The sequence below is a fragment of the Acanthaster planci genome, linkage group LG17, assembly GCF_054643075.1.
Source record: "Acanthaster planci isolate LZ-2023a linkage group LG17, COTS_SCS, whole genome shotgun sequence".
Classification (NCBI taxonomy): Eukaryota; Metazoa; Echinodermata; class Asteroidea; order Valvatida; family Acanthasteridae; genus Acanthaster; species Acanthaster planci.
The window spans coordinates 10037858-10055115 of record NC_141793.1 but is presented as its reverse complement, the minus strand read 5'-3'; the positions used below and the strand labels follow the sequence as shown (position 1 = coordinate 10055115).

The 17258-nt window shown below is 43.1% G+C and overlaps 1 protein-coding gene across 8 annotated transcripts in view; it reads left to right on the top strand.

Annotated features, from left to right (window-relative positions):
- The window catches only part of LOC110973414 (rho GTPase-activating protein 23-like), a 61039-nt gene extending 44484 nt beyond the window's left edge, over positions 1–16555 (top strand). For 7 of the 8 annotated variants that reach the window (XM_022224243.2, XM_087148294.1, XM_087148297.1 and 4 more), the window contains 10 exons: positions 222–347; positions 3383–3539; positions 4325–4559; positions 5645–5863; positions 6817–6885; positions 7166–7489; positions 7964–8119; positions 8951–9199; positions 10887–11136; positions 11480–16555. In XM_022224243.2, coding sequence (XP_022079935.2) covers positions 222–347; positions 3383–3539; positions 4325–4559; positions 5645–5863; positions 6817–6885; positions 7166–7489; positions 7964–8119; positions 8951–9199; positions 10887–11136; positions 11480–13380 — 3686 coding nt within the window. In that variant the 3' untranslated portion in view covers positions 13381–16555. The remainder of the gene's footprint in view (positions 1–221; positions 348–3382; positions 3540–4324; positions 4560–5644; positions 5864–6816; positions 6886–7165; positions 7490–7963; positions 8120–8950; positions 9200–10886; positions 11137–11479) is intronic. The other variant, XM_087148295.1, reaches the window with a different exon arrangement.
- The last annotated feature ends 703 nt before the right edge of the window (positions 16556–17258 follow it).

The window sequence follows — 17258 nt, the reverse complement described above, 5'->3', positions numbered from 1 at the left end:
TGCATCCCAAGGTGGACTCATGCGTGCTTTGTTCCGAATGACCTTGCTTTTTTAGAATACCAAACTAGCTCATTCTATTGTTTTGTAAGCATTCATCTCTGTGCATGAGTACTGTTATTCATTTAAGCTGATGGAGTTTTGAGAGGATAATCGCAGTGTTCAGAGACATTTGATTGGTGTTTCACTTGGGCACACTGTGTGGTATATATGTGTGTGTACAGTGCTGTCGTTGGTGGTTCGTCGTCCGCGAGCATGCTCAGAAGCAGGTGTCCGTGCCAATCGTAGAGGAATGCACGAACTGCAGCTACAAAACATTTCCTTCAGGCGCCACCTGTCGATCGATGAAGGTTTGAATTGGGAACATTTTCCACCCCATTGCCAAAGAAGCGTTTAATTTTAATCTTGTGCAAGTTAACCTTAACTTGTTCCTTTTTATGTATTTTGTTTTTTGCTTATTAACCTTTGATTTCTGCCTTTTCAAAGTAATTGTATGTACATGTACTTTATTTGTACAATGCCAGGCAAGATTAATTTAAGTATACGAGTTTGTACGTGTATGTCTTGCAAGTTAACAAAGAGCAGTTCCACAGCTAAGTAGACATCAGGCCACAAATACGGTACCAAAGTAATTATTAATCATCATTTATAAACAGTGTTAGGATCTGTCATTTGTCAAGAGCCATTGCGTGGCCCATCTTTTGTCAAGAGCCATCGCGTGGCCCATCTTTGTAGTTAAAATGGGTTGTTTGGAAAACTAAAAAGATGTTTTAACGGGGGGGCGGAAATTATATGTAAGTACGTGTCCGACAGCATCAACAAATTTTCCATTTTCCAGTGGGATTGTCCCAAAAGTGTACCCTTGCAAGTTTTTATTTTGTTGTGGAATAATTTCACTTTTGCATTTCACTTACATTGTAGATGCACTTTGTGCAGCTTTATTCTCTGCCTCAGTGTATGAAAACTATGTGCGTGTACATACTGTACTGGTACTTGTACTAGAGTATTTGACATCCTTTTGGGGTGTGTGTACTTTTTTGAACATACTAGTAAATGATGTCCCTGCCTTTCTGGACAACTGAGGGCGCTGTTGCTCTAATGTCATTCAGGGTGGTCTGTTCAGTTTCTCCATTTTTTCATCTGCATGTACATATAATTACAAACCCCAATTTTTTCTCATTGAAAACAATTCCAAGAAGGGGGTTATTTGTTGGTTTATTACATTACACTCACAGGTACCCTACATACATGTATATGTACATGTAGCAATAAATCACCCCCAAAGAAAATGAAATTTACTATCACAAAAAATTTGTAAAATTCCAACAGTTTTGTTCATGTTTTTCTTTGTGCACATATCAGTGCAACATTCAGGTTTAGTCCCTGGAAAGACATCACAGTTTTGTTCATGAATATACAAGTAGAAATCTTTATCCGGTTCGTAAGTGTGACGTCTCTTCAGTTTAAACCACGCCCACTACACACTGCACATGCATGTACATGTAAAGTTACATGCATTGCCCGCTGTTTATGTGGAAACATGGAACTGGAAGTGGACGTGCAACTTCTGCGATCGTTCAATGGGAGCCTGCAAAACAGTAAAAGGGTTGCTTTGCACAGGCCCTTTAACATCTCTTTTCAATGAGTCAGTGATGTGTGCTCGGAGGTTCTTTCTTTGCTTTGTTCCAGAGAGGAAATACTTTTTTAATACATTATGCAATTAAACACCTGTCAGTTTACAAGTCAACGAAAATTAACCTTAATATCCTTTATACATGTACAGGAACATTGTATTGAGAAATTCCACAGGAGATTATAATTTATATATGCATATACTTTCATCACATAATAACCTTTGCCAATATACAGTGTACGCTTTTGTGCTTATTACATCTGACAAGTTTGTGTGAAGTGTGTTTGCTGTCTGTCTTGAATTTAATACTTGTCGCTGTGGACGGGTGTGGTATCTTCATGTACAGTACATTACGTGTATACATCTTCATTCAAAAATAAACTACATTATAAAATACAATTACCGTTTCCATCTGCTGGCATGTCAAACATTCTGCAAAACCTGTATACATACACGTATGTAAATGCCCTAATGTAAACTCATGAGATTAATTCAGAGTTTAATTTTCCAACTGTTTCTTTAAGTTTACAGTACATTTACTACATCTAATTTCATTAGATTGAAGAGATGCGTTACAATCACTGTGGATTCATTTTGACCATCAGCTCAACCTGTTCATTGTGTTCTTTTGCATGACGTGTACTGGATACACTGGTGTGTACATGTACTAGTATGGTACTTTAGAAAAAAACAACACTCTTTTATTGAATCTTTGTGAAAGTATATGTATACATCCAGGCAATTGTTGTGTTTTTTTTCCATGATTGTGTTGAATTTCACTGAAACATCTGACTCGGAATTTCACTAACCAGAACGACAATGTACCTGTACGACTGGTAACTGATTATAGAACAAGAACCTGTCTGGTTCTGTTCCTCATCACTTTAGTCATCACCACTGAAACCATCTCGATCATCATCTTTATCAACATACCCATTATCATTACCATGAAATCGTGACTGTCTTTTTCATCATCACACAATCCACTTTTCATGCTTTATTGTGACTCTCGTTATTTTCCTTTTTTAAGAGGTAGTATTTCAGATTTAGATGAGGATATGACTCTCAATGTCTGTTCAACTTTTCAACTCTGGAGTGAATTGTGATTTTTCGAAACATTTCCAAGTATTCCTTGACTATCAAATCCTGGTGAAACAAAGATGACTTTGTGATGATTACCCTAAACCTACCAGACCAAACTCTAAATTGGAACCAAATTTTAAACCCCTCAAATATGGTTTCTGGAAAGTTTACTTACCAAGACTGTGAGCAATTGGGTACCACCACAAGTGGAGAATTGGGAAGGATTCACAGTAATCGCCATAAAAAAATTCTGAGGAGGTCTAGCAGATTGATTAAAGCCAAGTACGTTTGAGGAAGAGATTTGGATGTACATGTATCCCCTCTCATTAACTTTGCCATACCGGTGCATCATTCATTTTGCCCTGTTGTTGTCATCAGACTAGTCCTCACAATTATCATCACTGTCACCATCTCAACAGTCATCATTTTCATGATATTCATATCATCGCCATCTTAATTATACTTGTTTCTGTTAGTCATCACTGTCGCTATTAACATTATCTCTCTCAGTGTAATCATTACAGCCAATTTTTTCCCCCGTCGTTACCAAAGACCTGGTCACTGTTGCCATTAACATTATTTCTCTGCTTAGGATGGTGGCATCTGAACTTGTACATATAAGTGTCCTTACTCCTCAAACCCTTTCCCCCCCCCATGTACCGGTAATAGGGTCCAGGCAGCGTCTCGTAAGGAGGACTTCCTACCTGCGTGCCACGCTCAGCGATGAGGAGGAAGAAGGGCCCAAGGATGCTTCGTCGGTGGCCGATACCACCAGCCTGTCCTCCATGTCTGCCCACGGAGGCGAGGGCAGTAGTCCCGTAGTACTGTGAGTATTGAAGGAAGAATTTATTGAATTTATATGGCTATAGCTGGAAATTATACACAAGCTTGTGGGAATTGGCGGCAGCAGCTAGCAAGAGGCTCCCAAAGATTGCCAGCCATTGCCGAGTAATATGCACACAGCTGAATGCTTTCTGTATTTCAGCCTTGTAGCTTCCCCCCCATGTCTGAACTCTGTCTGACGCTCTGTTACCAGTGTTGCAGTTGAGACCATCTCAAGTCTATTCACAAGACCCGTCATAAGATTCTTCTGACAGGAAGATGAGTTTTACCATCTGGTGATGTCTAATCACGTGGAGTCTTTGCCAATCAGGGTGTACATGTATATCCTTCAGTATGTCAGGAGATCAGGGACCTGGGAATTCAATTCCAGCTGATCTGTGAAAGCAAATTTGCAAAAGTAAAGATTACAAGCCTGTAGGCTCATCGTGGTTTCATTGCTAGCTCAGCTGGTTCGAAATTTAGCACATGTCCAAGTGTCATTTGTAACCCATTTTATAGGAATTTCAGAACCTCCCAAAACCATCCAGACGTTATTCCTGCACAAAACTACCTTCAATTCCCCAATAATTTCTTGGTCTCATACTATTGTCACACCTGGAACAAACATGTGCATTTCTGCAGCTTTTAAGACTAAGTGCCCCTCTTCTGTGTATGCATGGAGACATTAGGGGTTGAATTCTGTCTGAATGAATTTTGGAATTTAAAGAATTGAGGCGAAAGGCTGAAAGGCACGAATAACAGGAGTTGGGATGCCTTTCATTTCGTCAGTCGCAGGAATGCCACACCCAGGCGCAACCCCAGCATCAACAAATTGAAGCAAATCTTCGGGGAGGGCACTCCCATTATTGTGGATGCCATCCACAAGCCGGGCACGACTGCTGCCGCCACAGGCACCGGTAGTGGCAACGATGGCCAGGCGGTGGGGCCAACCGAGGGCGGGCAAGACCCCGAAGTCACCAAGGAGGGTCCAGCCAGCATAAAGGTGGAGGTCAAAGAATGGAAGGTAAGGGCAAAAGTAAAAAAGATGAAATGAGATCTATGAAGGTAGAGCCCCTTCCTTTTATTAACCCTTAACCCTGCCAGACGCAATATGATGCAGCAGTTGTAAATCTCTGGTGCACGTTATGGCACTGGACATGCTGGGCAATCCATTGTTGGATCCTGTGGTGCCTGGCTAACCACAGATTCCTACATGTAAGTCATTCCGCCATGGGGATAGTCGACTGATTATATCTTGTTGCACCAGGTAGGCAAGGTTTCTTGACAGATGATACAGACTGATGTGTCTGGCAGGGTTTCTAGCCAAAACACCCTGGAGTGTTAAGGTTAAGTTAACTTTCAGGGGTCCACCCTTTAATGATGTAATATTGTTGTTGTTTTGCAGTCATTTATGGAGGAATTTGAGTTACTATTGGAGAACGTGTGGACTAGTTGTTAACGTTTCTATCTCTCAATCAGAGGGGCTGGGGTTCAAATCTATCACTCTAGTAACATGGTGTGAGTTTCCTGTCTCTCCACCCTGGTGTTTAAGTATGCCTATGCCAGCTGCCTATTGGTCTTGCCCGATAAAGCAGCAAAATGCAACTAATGGGTGACTGACACTGAAATGCCAGGCAGTGCCTGGGCCTTTGGCCCGTAATCTTATTTTTGTTTGCCCTGAACTACATTACCTTAAAAGGGAAATGATGCGAATCAATAAAGTCAGGCCTCTTGATGACCTGGTCGGATTTTAAGCCCTGCCTGCCCACCTCAGCCGAGTCAGCGGCTGCTGTTCAGTTCTGCATTCAGTGTGCAGACACCTTGTTTCAAGGCTGACTAGAGCTTTCTATCAAGTCAAGGGGACCAGAAGCCCCTTGACAGAGAAGAGATTGGCAGTGGAGAATGTGTTATTCAAAGCAAGAAAGTAAAAAGCCTGAAGACGCTCGTTTTACTTGAGCGTGGCCTGGCTTTTCAATGGCAAAGCCAGGCCATTGGGTCTGGTTTGTTCCCCAGTAGCTTGTATGGATCGGTGGCACGATGAATAGCACTGTGTAAGTGCTAGAGTTGGTATTTTGTACTGGTAAATGTGCTCCATTTCCTTTGGTGCAGCGTGCCAGCGACCGTTCCTGGAAGCCCGTCTGGATGGTGCTCAAGAACAAGACAATGTACCTGCTGAAGGAGAGGCGGGACACCGGCACCAGCCCCTCGAGCGCAGAGGACAACCCCATCAGCATCAAGGCCTCCATGGTGGACATCGCCTACGACTACACCAAGAAGAAGAACGTCTTCCGTCTGAGCACCAGCACGGGCTCCGAGTACCTCATCCAGGTAAAAAAAAAATCCAATAGGTTTTTTCTAATACTCGGCTTGTATCCATCGTTTTGTGGCTTGTCTCTGATATTGAAACCAGATTTACTCAGCTTCCTCTCCTCAGGCTTTTGTTTTGGGGCAGACAACTTTGAATGAAATGAAAGTGCTTCAACTTATGGGTAGATAGCATGTAGTTGGATGCCCAGAGAACAAAATAGGTGACTTAATATTGAGCTAACAACTTCATGGCCTAGCTGTAATTTAGTGTCTTAATTGTCTTAATTTAGACCTCATAAATTGTCAGTTTCACCATGAGGTAAAGGGATGCGATATTTTTGATGCACCACAAAGTGACACACTGCCCATAGACTTTGTACACAACTTTTGGTGTAGCAATCACTCATAGTATGTCAGTTCTACATGTAGGTGTGACTGACTGAATCGATACATCCGCATCATTATTATAGTCAGGTGTTGAATTAGCAAGCAGGCCGAGACTAAGAGGGCAGCAAGTATGGGATCCCCCTTCTGTCCCGTGGCCTTTTTTATTCACCCAAAACTTGCAACATACACTTATCATACATGTACCCCTAGCTTAGAGACACATCTGAATCTTTTATCTCTGGGCCGAGTCTATGTCTTTCTTGAGTTGCAAATGCATGAGCACATGCTGGCAGTAGGCATAGCCCCAGATCCGTAATCTCATTTTAGACATGGTGTAAGGCTGATGTTTGTGCTGTGCAGGTGCATATTAATATATTCAACTTAACAAGAGAGGTTCCTGCCGTTGTATCAGGTAACTCAGACAAGAACGATCACAGCTTTTCTGGTGTGTAATGTATTAGTGATCATAGACCATCTGTGTCCTACCCATTTGTTGCTCAGCTTGGTGAAAATGGTTTCCGTCTGAAAGTGTGTTAGCTTGTCAAATGACAGCAGCTGTGATGGTGACCTAATTTCATTTCTTGCAGGTCAGCGACACTGAAACAATGCTGGCTTGGATCACAGCCATCCAGGCAAACTTGACGCCTGGCGGCGATGTAAGTAAACCACGTCTGGGGAAGGGGAATATCTTGTAAAATTGTTTTACCAACTTAATATAATCAAATTTAAACTTTAGTCATACGTCATAACATTACAGTCATACAAAATATGACAGTTGTTGAATTCAAATGAGCAAAGTTGGAGTTGGTGTTGAATAAGCTATAGTTTATATATCGGTAGTCTATAGTGTATGTGTCCATTCTTGTAAATTGCTAGCAGGTCGGAATTGTACTGTATGTAAACTTTCATGTGTGGAATGGTTGCCTGGCCCAACAGGACATAGTGAGCGCTGACATCATCATGCGCAAGACACAGCACCACCACGACGCTGGCGCAACTGCCCACTCGGTGACTTCCAAGAATGTCCTGTCCCCACCGAACAGCCGCAAGAAGGCCAACAGCCGAAGCCCATCACCGGCCTTGCAGCCCCAGCCCACCAAGAAGCAGTCCACGGGCCTGGCGGGCAAGATGAGGCACAAGATGAAGAAAAAAGGGGGCGGAGGTAGTGCTACCGTGTGGGGGCAGCCCACAGCCGAGGAGCTGAAGAGCTTGACGTTTGGCGTGCCATTGGAGAAGTGCACCTCGTCAGATACCAATGAGGTACCTACTAACTAGCCCTGAAGGCGCCAAATGAGATAAATGGGGCCTTTATTTTTTCTTGTAAATTATTACAGTGCGATTTATTTTCGTACTGGGCCTTCAGGAGTTTACCCAGCAAGGCCTTACAGTCAATTTGAGACCAGTTTCATGATAATCGGACAAACTATTCTTGCAAAATGCCCTTTTTTCCAAAACAGGCTGGCCCAAAATATTAACTTTCTGTTGACACAGGTGAGGTTGCTAACCCTTAATGACTATGGATGACAAGACCCTACAAACCAAAGCATAGATTACCAAGCTAAATTCTTGAGCAGTCTGTATTTTTTGCAACTGTTTCACAACCAATTCTTGCTAAGCTAAGATAAATTGGCCTAGCAATAGTTTCTTGTTTGCAACTTAAGGAAATTGGGCCGTGTGTCTTTACATACTTTTAAGTGCTTGACGTCTTTACATCCTTTTGTCCTTTGTGTGCAGTTTGTTCCCATGTTTGTGGACATCTGCTGCGGCATTGTGGAAGAGCTAGGCATGGACACCGTGGGGATCTACCGGGTACCAGGCAATACGGCTGGTGTATCATACTTGCAGGAGGTGCTGAAGTCTGGGCCTGAGGAGGCTGACTTCACTGACAGCGTGAGTGTCTTTCCCTCTAGTTGCTTATATTCTGGGCCGTGTCAGTTTCAATAATTCAATATATGAACAAGGAAGGTCGAGAACTAAATTTATTTTGGGGGTAGGGATCAGACAAAGTGTTTGTTTTAGGGGGCCAAAAAAACGTGAGGCCATTCTGAGGGGATGGACTAAATTGTGGGTGTCTTTTTATAGGCTTTTGCAAGGAAAGGAAGTGACACGGTCCTGGAAAAGAAATTTCTTTTCCTGATTATTTGTCAAAATTTTTTTTCATTGCCCTGTTTTCTCCCTAAATCTGCTGGTGAATTTTAACTGAATTTTCATTTCATAAAATTAATTTTTTTTGGTTGACCCAGCTTCTTCCTGGCAGAGCTTGTAATGAAGACACAACCTAAGCACAGCCTTGTGCCCATGACATTTAAATTGTGGGAGTGTGCGTGACACTGGCTTACGTGTGTTTCGCATCAACAGCTGATAGCAGCAGAACAAAGGTTTTGAGATGGCATTTTTTGGTTCGCCACATTTCGGTCCAGTAGGAGACTTTTGAGACACTGGTGGCAAGAGACATACTTGTCCTTTGAAAAGTCTCACCAGTTGTCTGCATACTCAAAACTATGTGCCAATGCTCAGACCTGTGTGTACATGCTCAGACCTGTGTGTACATGCTCAGACCTGTGTGTACATGCTCAGAGTTAGCAAAAATGACCCTTTTGTCTGATACCATCACCATCTCAACGTCTCTTGTTTCTCTCATTTCTTAGTATGTACGGTAAACATATGTGCACTAATTGAAGCTTTTGGCATGCTGGGTATTTTTTGGTCTTTTTCCCACAGAGGTGGCGTGATGTCAATGTGATCAGCAGCCTCCTCAAAATGTTCTTCCGCAAGCTTCCCGACCCGTTGGTCCCCCGGGACCAGTACCGCGACTTCATCGCTGCCAACCGCTGCAAGGAGCCCGCCGAGCGCATGTGGGCACTGCGTCGCCAGATCCACAACCTGCCCGACCACCATTACGAGACATTTAAGTGTCTGGCCGGCCACCTGCGGCTGGTCTCCCAGAACTATGAAGTCAACAAGATGGAGGCAAGTCAGGCTTTTTGTTGTTGTTGTTGTTATGACTTGGGCAAGCAACAGCAGGCATCTGTGGCAGAACACGTTCCGAACATTCAGCCACCATGTTTGAATTTGTGTCGATGCATGGCTTATTTCCAGCTGCGTCAAAGTTCACTGCATGCTGCCTTATTACCCTGTAATATTTCGAATCAGTGTTGTAGTCCAAACCACTTAAGATCTTCACAGTACCAGCACAAGACCTCCAGTCTGAATTGAAGTCACAAGCTATTCACATGAACTGCAACAAAAGCATTCCTTTGTCATTGTTTACACTGTTACTTGCGACTGGTCTTGTGAGTGGTCTTGGACATGGTCTTGTGATGGTCTTGACTACACTGTTTCAAACATCATAGGCTAAAGGAATATTTGCCTGTTAAAAAAATCATTGAATTTGCCCTGTGAAATTGTTACCACAAATATACATGTAACGGTTACATTCCAAAAGAGTATAAAAGACAACTGTGGTTACAAATTTAAACCAGAGAAATATTCGCCAAAAAACACACGGCAGTAAGACTAGATCTACATGTAGTATCATCACACAAGAATACAACCAAATATTTTTAAGGAGTAAAAGGCCAAATAAACCTGAGGTGATGTTAAGCAACAAAGTCAGTTAAGCAGCCTGATGTTAAATCATATCAAATCAAAATCAAAGCCTGATGTTAAATCATATTAAATCAAAATCGTATGTCAGATGTGACAGGGGCACACAAAAAATGGACCCCTCATTTCTGGAATTACCCATTTATGAATGGCAATTGATACATGTATGTGAAGTGTTGTTAATTAGCTGAGTGATGTAAATGATTCCTGTGTGTAATTTTAATTTGCTGTGTTGTCACATTATAAAATCATATTTATTGAAGCCTTCCTGCTAAATATCTAGTAAGGAGGAAGACCAATATCAAACCAAAGGAAATTGATAAATTGAATCAATAAAACTAATTGCATTGGCAAATTGTAATAAATCTCCCGGAAATTGACTTTACATCTGTAGAAGACCTTAATTTCCCCTGACATAATTACCTACTGCATGCTCTGGGGACTGCATACATGAGTATAAACCAGGTTTGCAATAAGCGTTCTATCAAGGAGTCCACATCAAGCCTTAATTGGGCATTATCTTTCTTCTACGACTGAATGTTCCTTTTAGTTATGTCCGAACATTGAGACATTTTCCACTCAATGTGTGCCTTGTTACTATTACATTTTTCAGGCCAGAGGACATCTGAACACGGAAGGATTCCCTGTGTTGAAACATGAAGGGTGTCCAAACGCATTCCGGCAAAGTCTCTGTGTAGTTTCGCGTATTTCCTATACTTGTGGTTTACACTCGAGTGATTCCGTTAAGCTTGCAAACTCACAGGCTCCATGTAGTCTCTGTGTGTGTGTCGCCCTCAAGTGGGGCCACATGCAGGCATTGTGACTAATAGTGCTCTGTAAGTGCAGTATTAGAAATGTTGCATAAATTTTGAACAAATGACCACCAAGGGTTAGCAATTGCAGTGTTCAAGTTTGTAAGGCACTGTACTGTAGTTGCGGTCTTCCCATTTTAAAAAGTTGGTATTTTGGGCTTAATATAATACTGCACCTGGGACGGGGGATAACATTGTTGTCAGGTGGTTTAAAGTCCCTTTGACTTTTCCTCAAACAGGTCCGCAATCTCGCCATCGTCTTTGGGCCTACCCTGATCCGCTCGGGCGACAACAGCATGGTCACCATGGTGACAGACATGTCGGACCAATGCTGCATTGTGGAGAGCATCATCCAGCATTGCGAATGGTTCTTTAGTGACGACGTGGAGAGCCAGCAGGCCGTGCCTAGTGACGCCCTGCCAGAGGCTGAGCTGATGTCCTCGGATGCCAGCGAGCTACTGTCCAAGGCCCGGAAGGACGATCAGTCAGGTCAGTGGACTACGAACCCATCTGTTTTGAGAGCCTTCTATAGTTCCCGTCCGAGTTTTCGCAACATACCTGAAAACGTTTGGACACTAAAGCTTCTGAGGACTTGACTCGGGTCCTTGGGTTCTAATTTCATGGTCATTCGCCAGTGCGGAATTGGCACAGTGCGTTTGTGGATAATTTTTGCGAAAGTGTTATACAGCGCACATGTCTACAAAGGATAAAATGCTGCTGTGTATGTGCTTCTACGTTTGTTATTATATTTTGTATGGAGTCAATTGTGTGAGCCACTACAGTCTTATACCTGGGTTTTTTTTTTTGTTTTTTTTTTTGGTAACCACTGCAGGTGAGTCTGGCAGTGATTCCTCTAAAGGCAAAGAAATCAATGCAATGGAACTCATGTCGTCGGTCATCTCGGCTGCTAATCGCAAACTCAAGGGCCGATCTACCAAGAAGTCACTGCCTAGCCCAGAGGAGAGTGATGGGGCGGAGTATGGGTTTCCCAGCAAGGGCGTGGATACTGAGGTCAAAGTGCGTGCCATCAAGAACCAGACTTCAGACAAGGTGGGCGAGAATGAAGACCCACCAAATGTAGCGGGCACCAAACAGAGGAGCACGGTAAAGGTCACACTGCGGCACGATGCGCACTACTCTGTGAAGACCAACTTGGAGGCAGGAGCGAGCTTGTATGGCCCTGAGTCTATGGCAAACTTGCCAACGTACGCATCAGCACGGCAGCAATTGCAGCCACCCAGGGGGCTCTATGGTCAGTATGGCTCCCGGGGACGATCGCCATCCGGGTCCTCAGACAACAGCAACAAGGCATCAGCACCACCCCAAGGGGCCGGCAGCCGGGCTCCAAGGACACAGGGATCCAATCGAAAGGCAGCCCTGGCACCAGACCGGGACTGGAAGTCAGAATTTGCCAAGGAGAGGGAGCGGATAGAGCGGGAGCATCAGAAGGCTGTGCGCGACTATGAGAAGGAGGATGCAATGAATGTGGAAGAGCTGTACCGACCGCGGGACTACCTGCATGAGATATCTGCTGTGTCAAACAAGATTGCCGATTTTGCATCTCAAGGGCAGCGACAAGACAAGCCCAGTGGCAGTGACAGGCGGCCAGGCCAGTCCCTGGACACAGACTCCCTCATGTCAGATTTCTCGACAGCCTCCTCCAACAACAACAACACAACCCTCCACTCTGCCCGGTCAGACCCATTGTTCAGCACAAGACTGGAAATCAGAGAGTCGGCGTCAGAAAGTGAGAGCGATTTTGTCCAAGCAATGAAGGCGACGTTTGACGAACGCTTGCAGAAAGTGGTGCATCAGGAAAGTGAGGATGACAAATTGTCAGACAAGAGCTCAGCATCCTCCAAAGCAACCCACAATGATCGGCGGACAGTTGATGGTGTGTATGTAGCCACGCCTTACCAAAGGTCAGAAGAGAAGGACGCCTTTCGTGTCCGGACCAGTAGTGGGACATACATGCGAAATTTGAAACAGATATCAAGCAGAACACCAACAGGGGGCGCCTCAAGTGGAGCACAGCCTGTCTCCTTGACGTCCCGGTTCAACGAACTTTCCGTTGCTCCTAAGAGTGAGGATTTGGTAAAAAAGTCGTCCTCCACTCCCGCTTCAACAACCTCGTCACCGACTCGCGGGACCCGGACGCCTCGCAAGACGAGCCGCATCGAGGTGACACTGACCCTAGAGAAGAAGGGCCCCACACCAAGCAAACAATTGCCAGCCAGTTTGACACCATCCTCGGAACCGCCCCCGCGGGCTGAGCCAAAGGCTGTACAGGAACCAACCCCCAAGCGGAAACAGCGCCCTCAAGCCCTTGCCGCCACCTCGAAGGACACCCTGTCGATCAAGGAGCAGCATCGCGAGAACCGACGTCGTAGGCACACGGTCGGTGGGGGCAGGGACGCACCAGAGTACCGAAAAATCCTGGAGTACAACCTGAACAAAGCGAACGAACCTCCCCGCAAGCCCAGTGCCTTCGACCGGCTCCGGCCTTTCGGGAAGCCCTCCAAGGATTCGCAGCCACAGAGCATGAAGTCCTGGATGGACAGCGAGCGGGTGCGCACCAACAGCAGCCCCAACCTCCTGGCCTCGGTCGCCATGTCTACACCCCCAGCGAACGCCCCGCTGAGCAAACCGAAGAGCACGTCAAACCTGGATGGTGCCAAGTTAAGCCTGCCCACCCGGAAAGACAGCCACCCTCAGAAATTCAGCTATGTCTAAAACAGCGACAAACAAAATGTCCATGAGAAACATTTTCGTTGTTCCCATGCACAGTTGATTGAGGGCCTTTGCATATGAGAACAAAGCCTTTAAGTATGCAAGCTGTCTCAGTTACAGCCTATTCCAGCCGAGAATGCTATGCAGGCACTTTGTTTCCTTTTACAGTAATGAGCCAATTTCTAGAAAACAGCATACCAGAACAGAAACTTTCTCAGAATTGGAAGGCACACATTCACAGGACTCAAATGAATGATCCTTCTGTTGGCGTCTCAGCCAAGAGAGCTGAAGTTTGCGTGGATTTGCCACTTTCTCACAACTTCCTCATTATCACTTTGATACCCATATCTTTTTTGGAGCATTTGGTTTTTGCCTCTGTAAATAAATAAGATATAACACTGGTATGAAAGTTGGAAGCGAGGCAAAAAAAATGCGAGAAACTTGTAAATAGTTGAAAGAAATTTATACTCGTCAACTTAGTGGTATCGGAAAGTATTTTATCTGTAACATAAATCACATGAAAGCATGTACAGCGTGTATATAGACATCCAGTGTATTTTACGTTAGAACCAAAAAAGATCTTGAGAAATGTTTGATGCTGTTTTCTTTTGTTTTCACGATTTTCTGACCAGCATACTATGAGCCGTGATGGGCGTCTCACAATAGTGTACCTCCAAGAGTTCTTAAGGCGTCCTCCAATCACAATGCGCGAAATCTGTCAACCCTTCTCAAATGCGCATTGGTTGACAGATTTCACGCATTGTAATTGGCCAATGTGTTGCAAACTATTGGAGGCGTACTCTTGTGAAACGCCTGTATTACACAGTGAAGTAGAGTCGGGGTGAAACACAGCGTTGCTGCTTTGAACCTTATTATCATTTATTGCATGGATGGCAAACAAGGCAGTTTACATATGCACACTTTAAACATTTTGTAAAGCACGTTGAAATGTTTCAGCATTTTGTCCTTAGATTATGTATGCAGTTGGTGGTTTGAAGATACAGTCTAAAGAACAAAAATCTAATTTTTTGGTGTTTGAATGTGCGATTAAATTCCCCACTTTGTATGACATCACCTTGAGGTACACGTTCCAAAAAGTGATAACCTTGATGCTTTTTTATTTAAGAATATGAAATGCAGTTTATTGTTATGGCTGTCAGTTCCCATGTTAACCCAAGTCCTGCTCATTTTGTTGTCGGAAAGTTCCTTAATCTTCCAAACCCACAACTGTCAAGTAAACCAGATGGCATACCTCCTCAGTATGAGATTTTGCTCTACTCCTACTTTGAAAGGAAGGACCCGAAAATTTAAATGAAAATTACTGCTAGATTGGATTGAAAAGCACAGCAAAATGAGAGATAATGAATGGTTAGTTTGGTTGAGTGCATTTCATTCGAAACAGTCTTCTCCGTGGGGTTTTAGTAAGGTAGAGGGAATTGTCAGTTTTGAGACAGAAGCAAGTAATTCGGTCGTTCCCATCAGTCACAAGTCAGTCCACAGGTTAGACCATGGGACCATGGGTTAGATCCCAAGTCAATCGTAAATCTGACCGACCACAAGTCAGTTCCGAGACACATCTCGAGTTAAATTACAGGTTAGATCACAAATCAGCTCACAAGTCAACCACAAGTCGGATTGCCATTTCGTCAATTCAGATCACAGCTTAAATCAGAAGTCATATTGCAAGTCATCTCACGAATCACTCAAGTTGGACTACAAGTCAACTTCCATCACACTTTCAAATTTCACTTTCACTTGTTGAAATACAAGTTGAATCAAACAGGTCTTGTAAACAAGTGAAATCCGTGACATCCCAAGTCAAAATTGCAGGTCAGGTGACAAGGTAAATGTCTACTCGTACCAAAAGTCAAATCGGTTGCCAAGTCAAAAGTTGGTTTACGGCCAACACTGGATCAACTGTACCCCAGGATAGCAAGCAGTAGCTTAATTGTAGTTCATTTTTCTGTAGCCTTTAATGGCTGGATTACGATACTAACTTCTTTGTAGTTGAACGGAGGCGGAATATCCATGTTAAGAGATGGGAGAAAAGTTTCTGCGTGGCAAATTGTGTAGTCTTATTATTTCCTAGAAGCCCCCCCCCACCTACTAGCTCCAAATGGTCTCAAATCTATTTTTACTTCTTTTATTCGATAAGCAACGCACATGAACAAACAAGTTTATCTAGTGGACCAAAAATAACTAATTCATCATTGAAACGACAGAAGTAGAACATAGTTCTGAAAAACCGGAAGGCTTCTGGTTTCATGTAGGTTTACTTTACTACGTGAATAATGCCTTGAGAACAATCGGTTGTCTAAATATTGGTGCAGACTTTTTAAGCAAACCTTTCAATGTACAAAGATTTTTTTCCTTACCTGGGGCCTCATTGGAAACAGAAGTCCACAAATATGGGAGCTGGTTTTACATTTTTTTATCAAGTAAGTTCTCGCTTAGCCCACTTGCTCAAGAGAAGAGTAAATATTCTTGTCGTAAAACCAAACAAAACAAATGGCGGTCCCCGGTGACTACCAGCACGTGCTTTCAGTTTCGTTGTTATGTTTACCAAACTGAAACATGTAAGGTTTTACCTCAAGCTTTTCGTTTTATATTTTTACTCCCAATATTTCCTACTTTTGTGCACTGAAACTTTAATCAAGCAATACGTGTGCGGCGACTTGCTGGAAAGTAAGTAGAAAATTATTGCTCGATAGCTTTACCATTCGCCTGTTTTACTCCAAACGCAAACAACGATTTTATTGAAATCATCTGATGTATTTTTTCTCTGTATTTGAAGAGGGTTAACATTTTCCATTGCATTTTCTAAGATTGTAAAGCAAAAGGAAAATCATGTATGTTAAAAATGGTGCAGTATCTGAAATAAGATAATCATGGTCAGAAGTTCAATTTTAATTATTTTAAATTTATTTACAGCAATATCACCGTCGTGTTGTAATTAAAGAACAGTTAACAAATTTAGTAAATGAGGGTTGTATGTGCATTGAGCTTGGCCGTAACATTTTGTGTTAATTCTGTTTACGTACACAGTTTCAAGCTCTCTCGGCAAGTGAAAATAATGCAACCACATTTTGTTCCCAGATTTCTAAACGTTTATACTTGTAAGAGTCTTGACAAGTTTTGCTCGTTCTGGAATAATAAAAGTTGTATTTATGAGACAAAAGTATGGCGTTAGGTCACCATTTTTTCTTGTCTAAACGCTAGTCCATCTGACTTGAACTCGTCAAAGTGAAAAAAAATTATAGACTTCTTTGACGAAACTACGAAGAATTGAAAGAAAACAGAACAAATGCAGTGTCCGTGTTTTATGGGTCTGAAGTGTAACCACGAGTATTTTTTGTTTCAAATGACTTGTTCTGCTTCTCAATTATGTTATTCCCAATAACACTTAGCACGCACCAAATGAGCGGGAAAAGCTTGATTGGGAGTTTGTTTACGCGGCACAGAATTCAAATTATGCACATGCGAAAAGAAACGAAGATGAGTGATACAAGAACAGCTGGGTGGTCGCCATTAATTTTGAATCCCAAGCTCATTTTACTACTGAAGGCCGGTTCATACTGCAGGCGAAAGCGAAGCAAATTTGATATCACGACAAATTTGCAGCGAAATTTCGCTGAGTTGAACTGTTCAATTTTTACGAATTCGCAGCGTGAATATTTCATCTGCCCTCAAAAATTGGCGTTCACGTTTGTTTTAGTACGAAGCATGAACCTGCCTTTAATCGTCAAAATGTATGTTCATGTATAGCCGCTCTAGCAGTTAGAAATACGTTGATCCACACCTTTGATAATGTTCAATTAGGAGTACGACAGTACCAACTAATTCAGTTATCAACGGAATTATGTGTTGGTGAAAATTCCGGG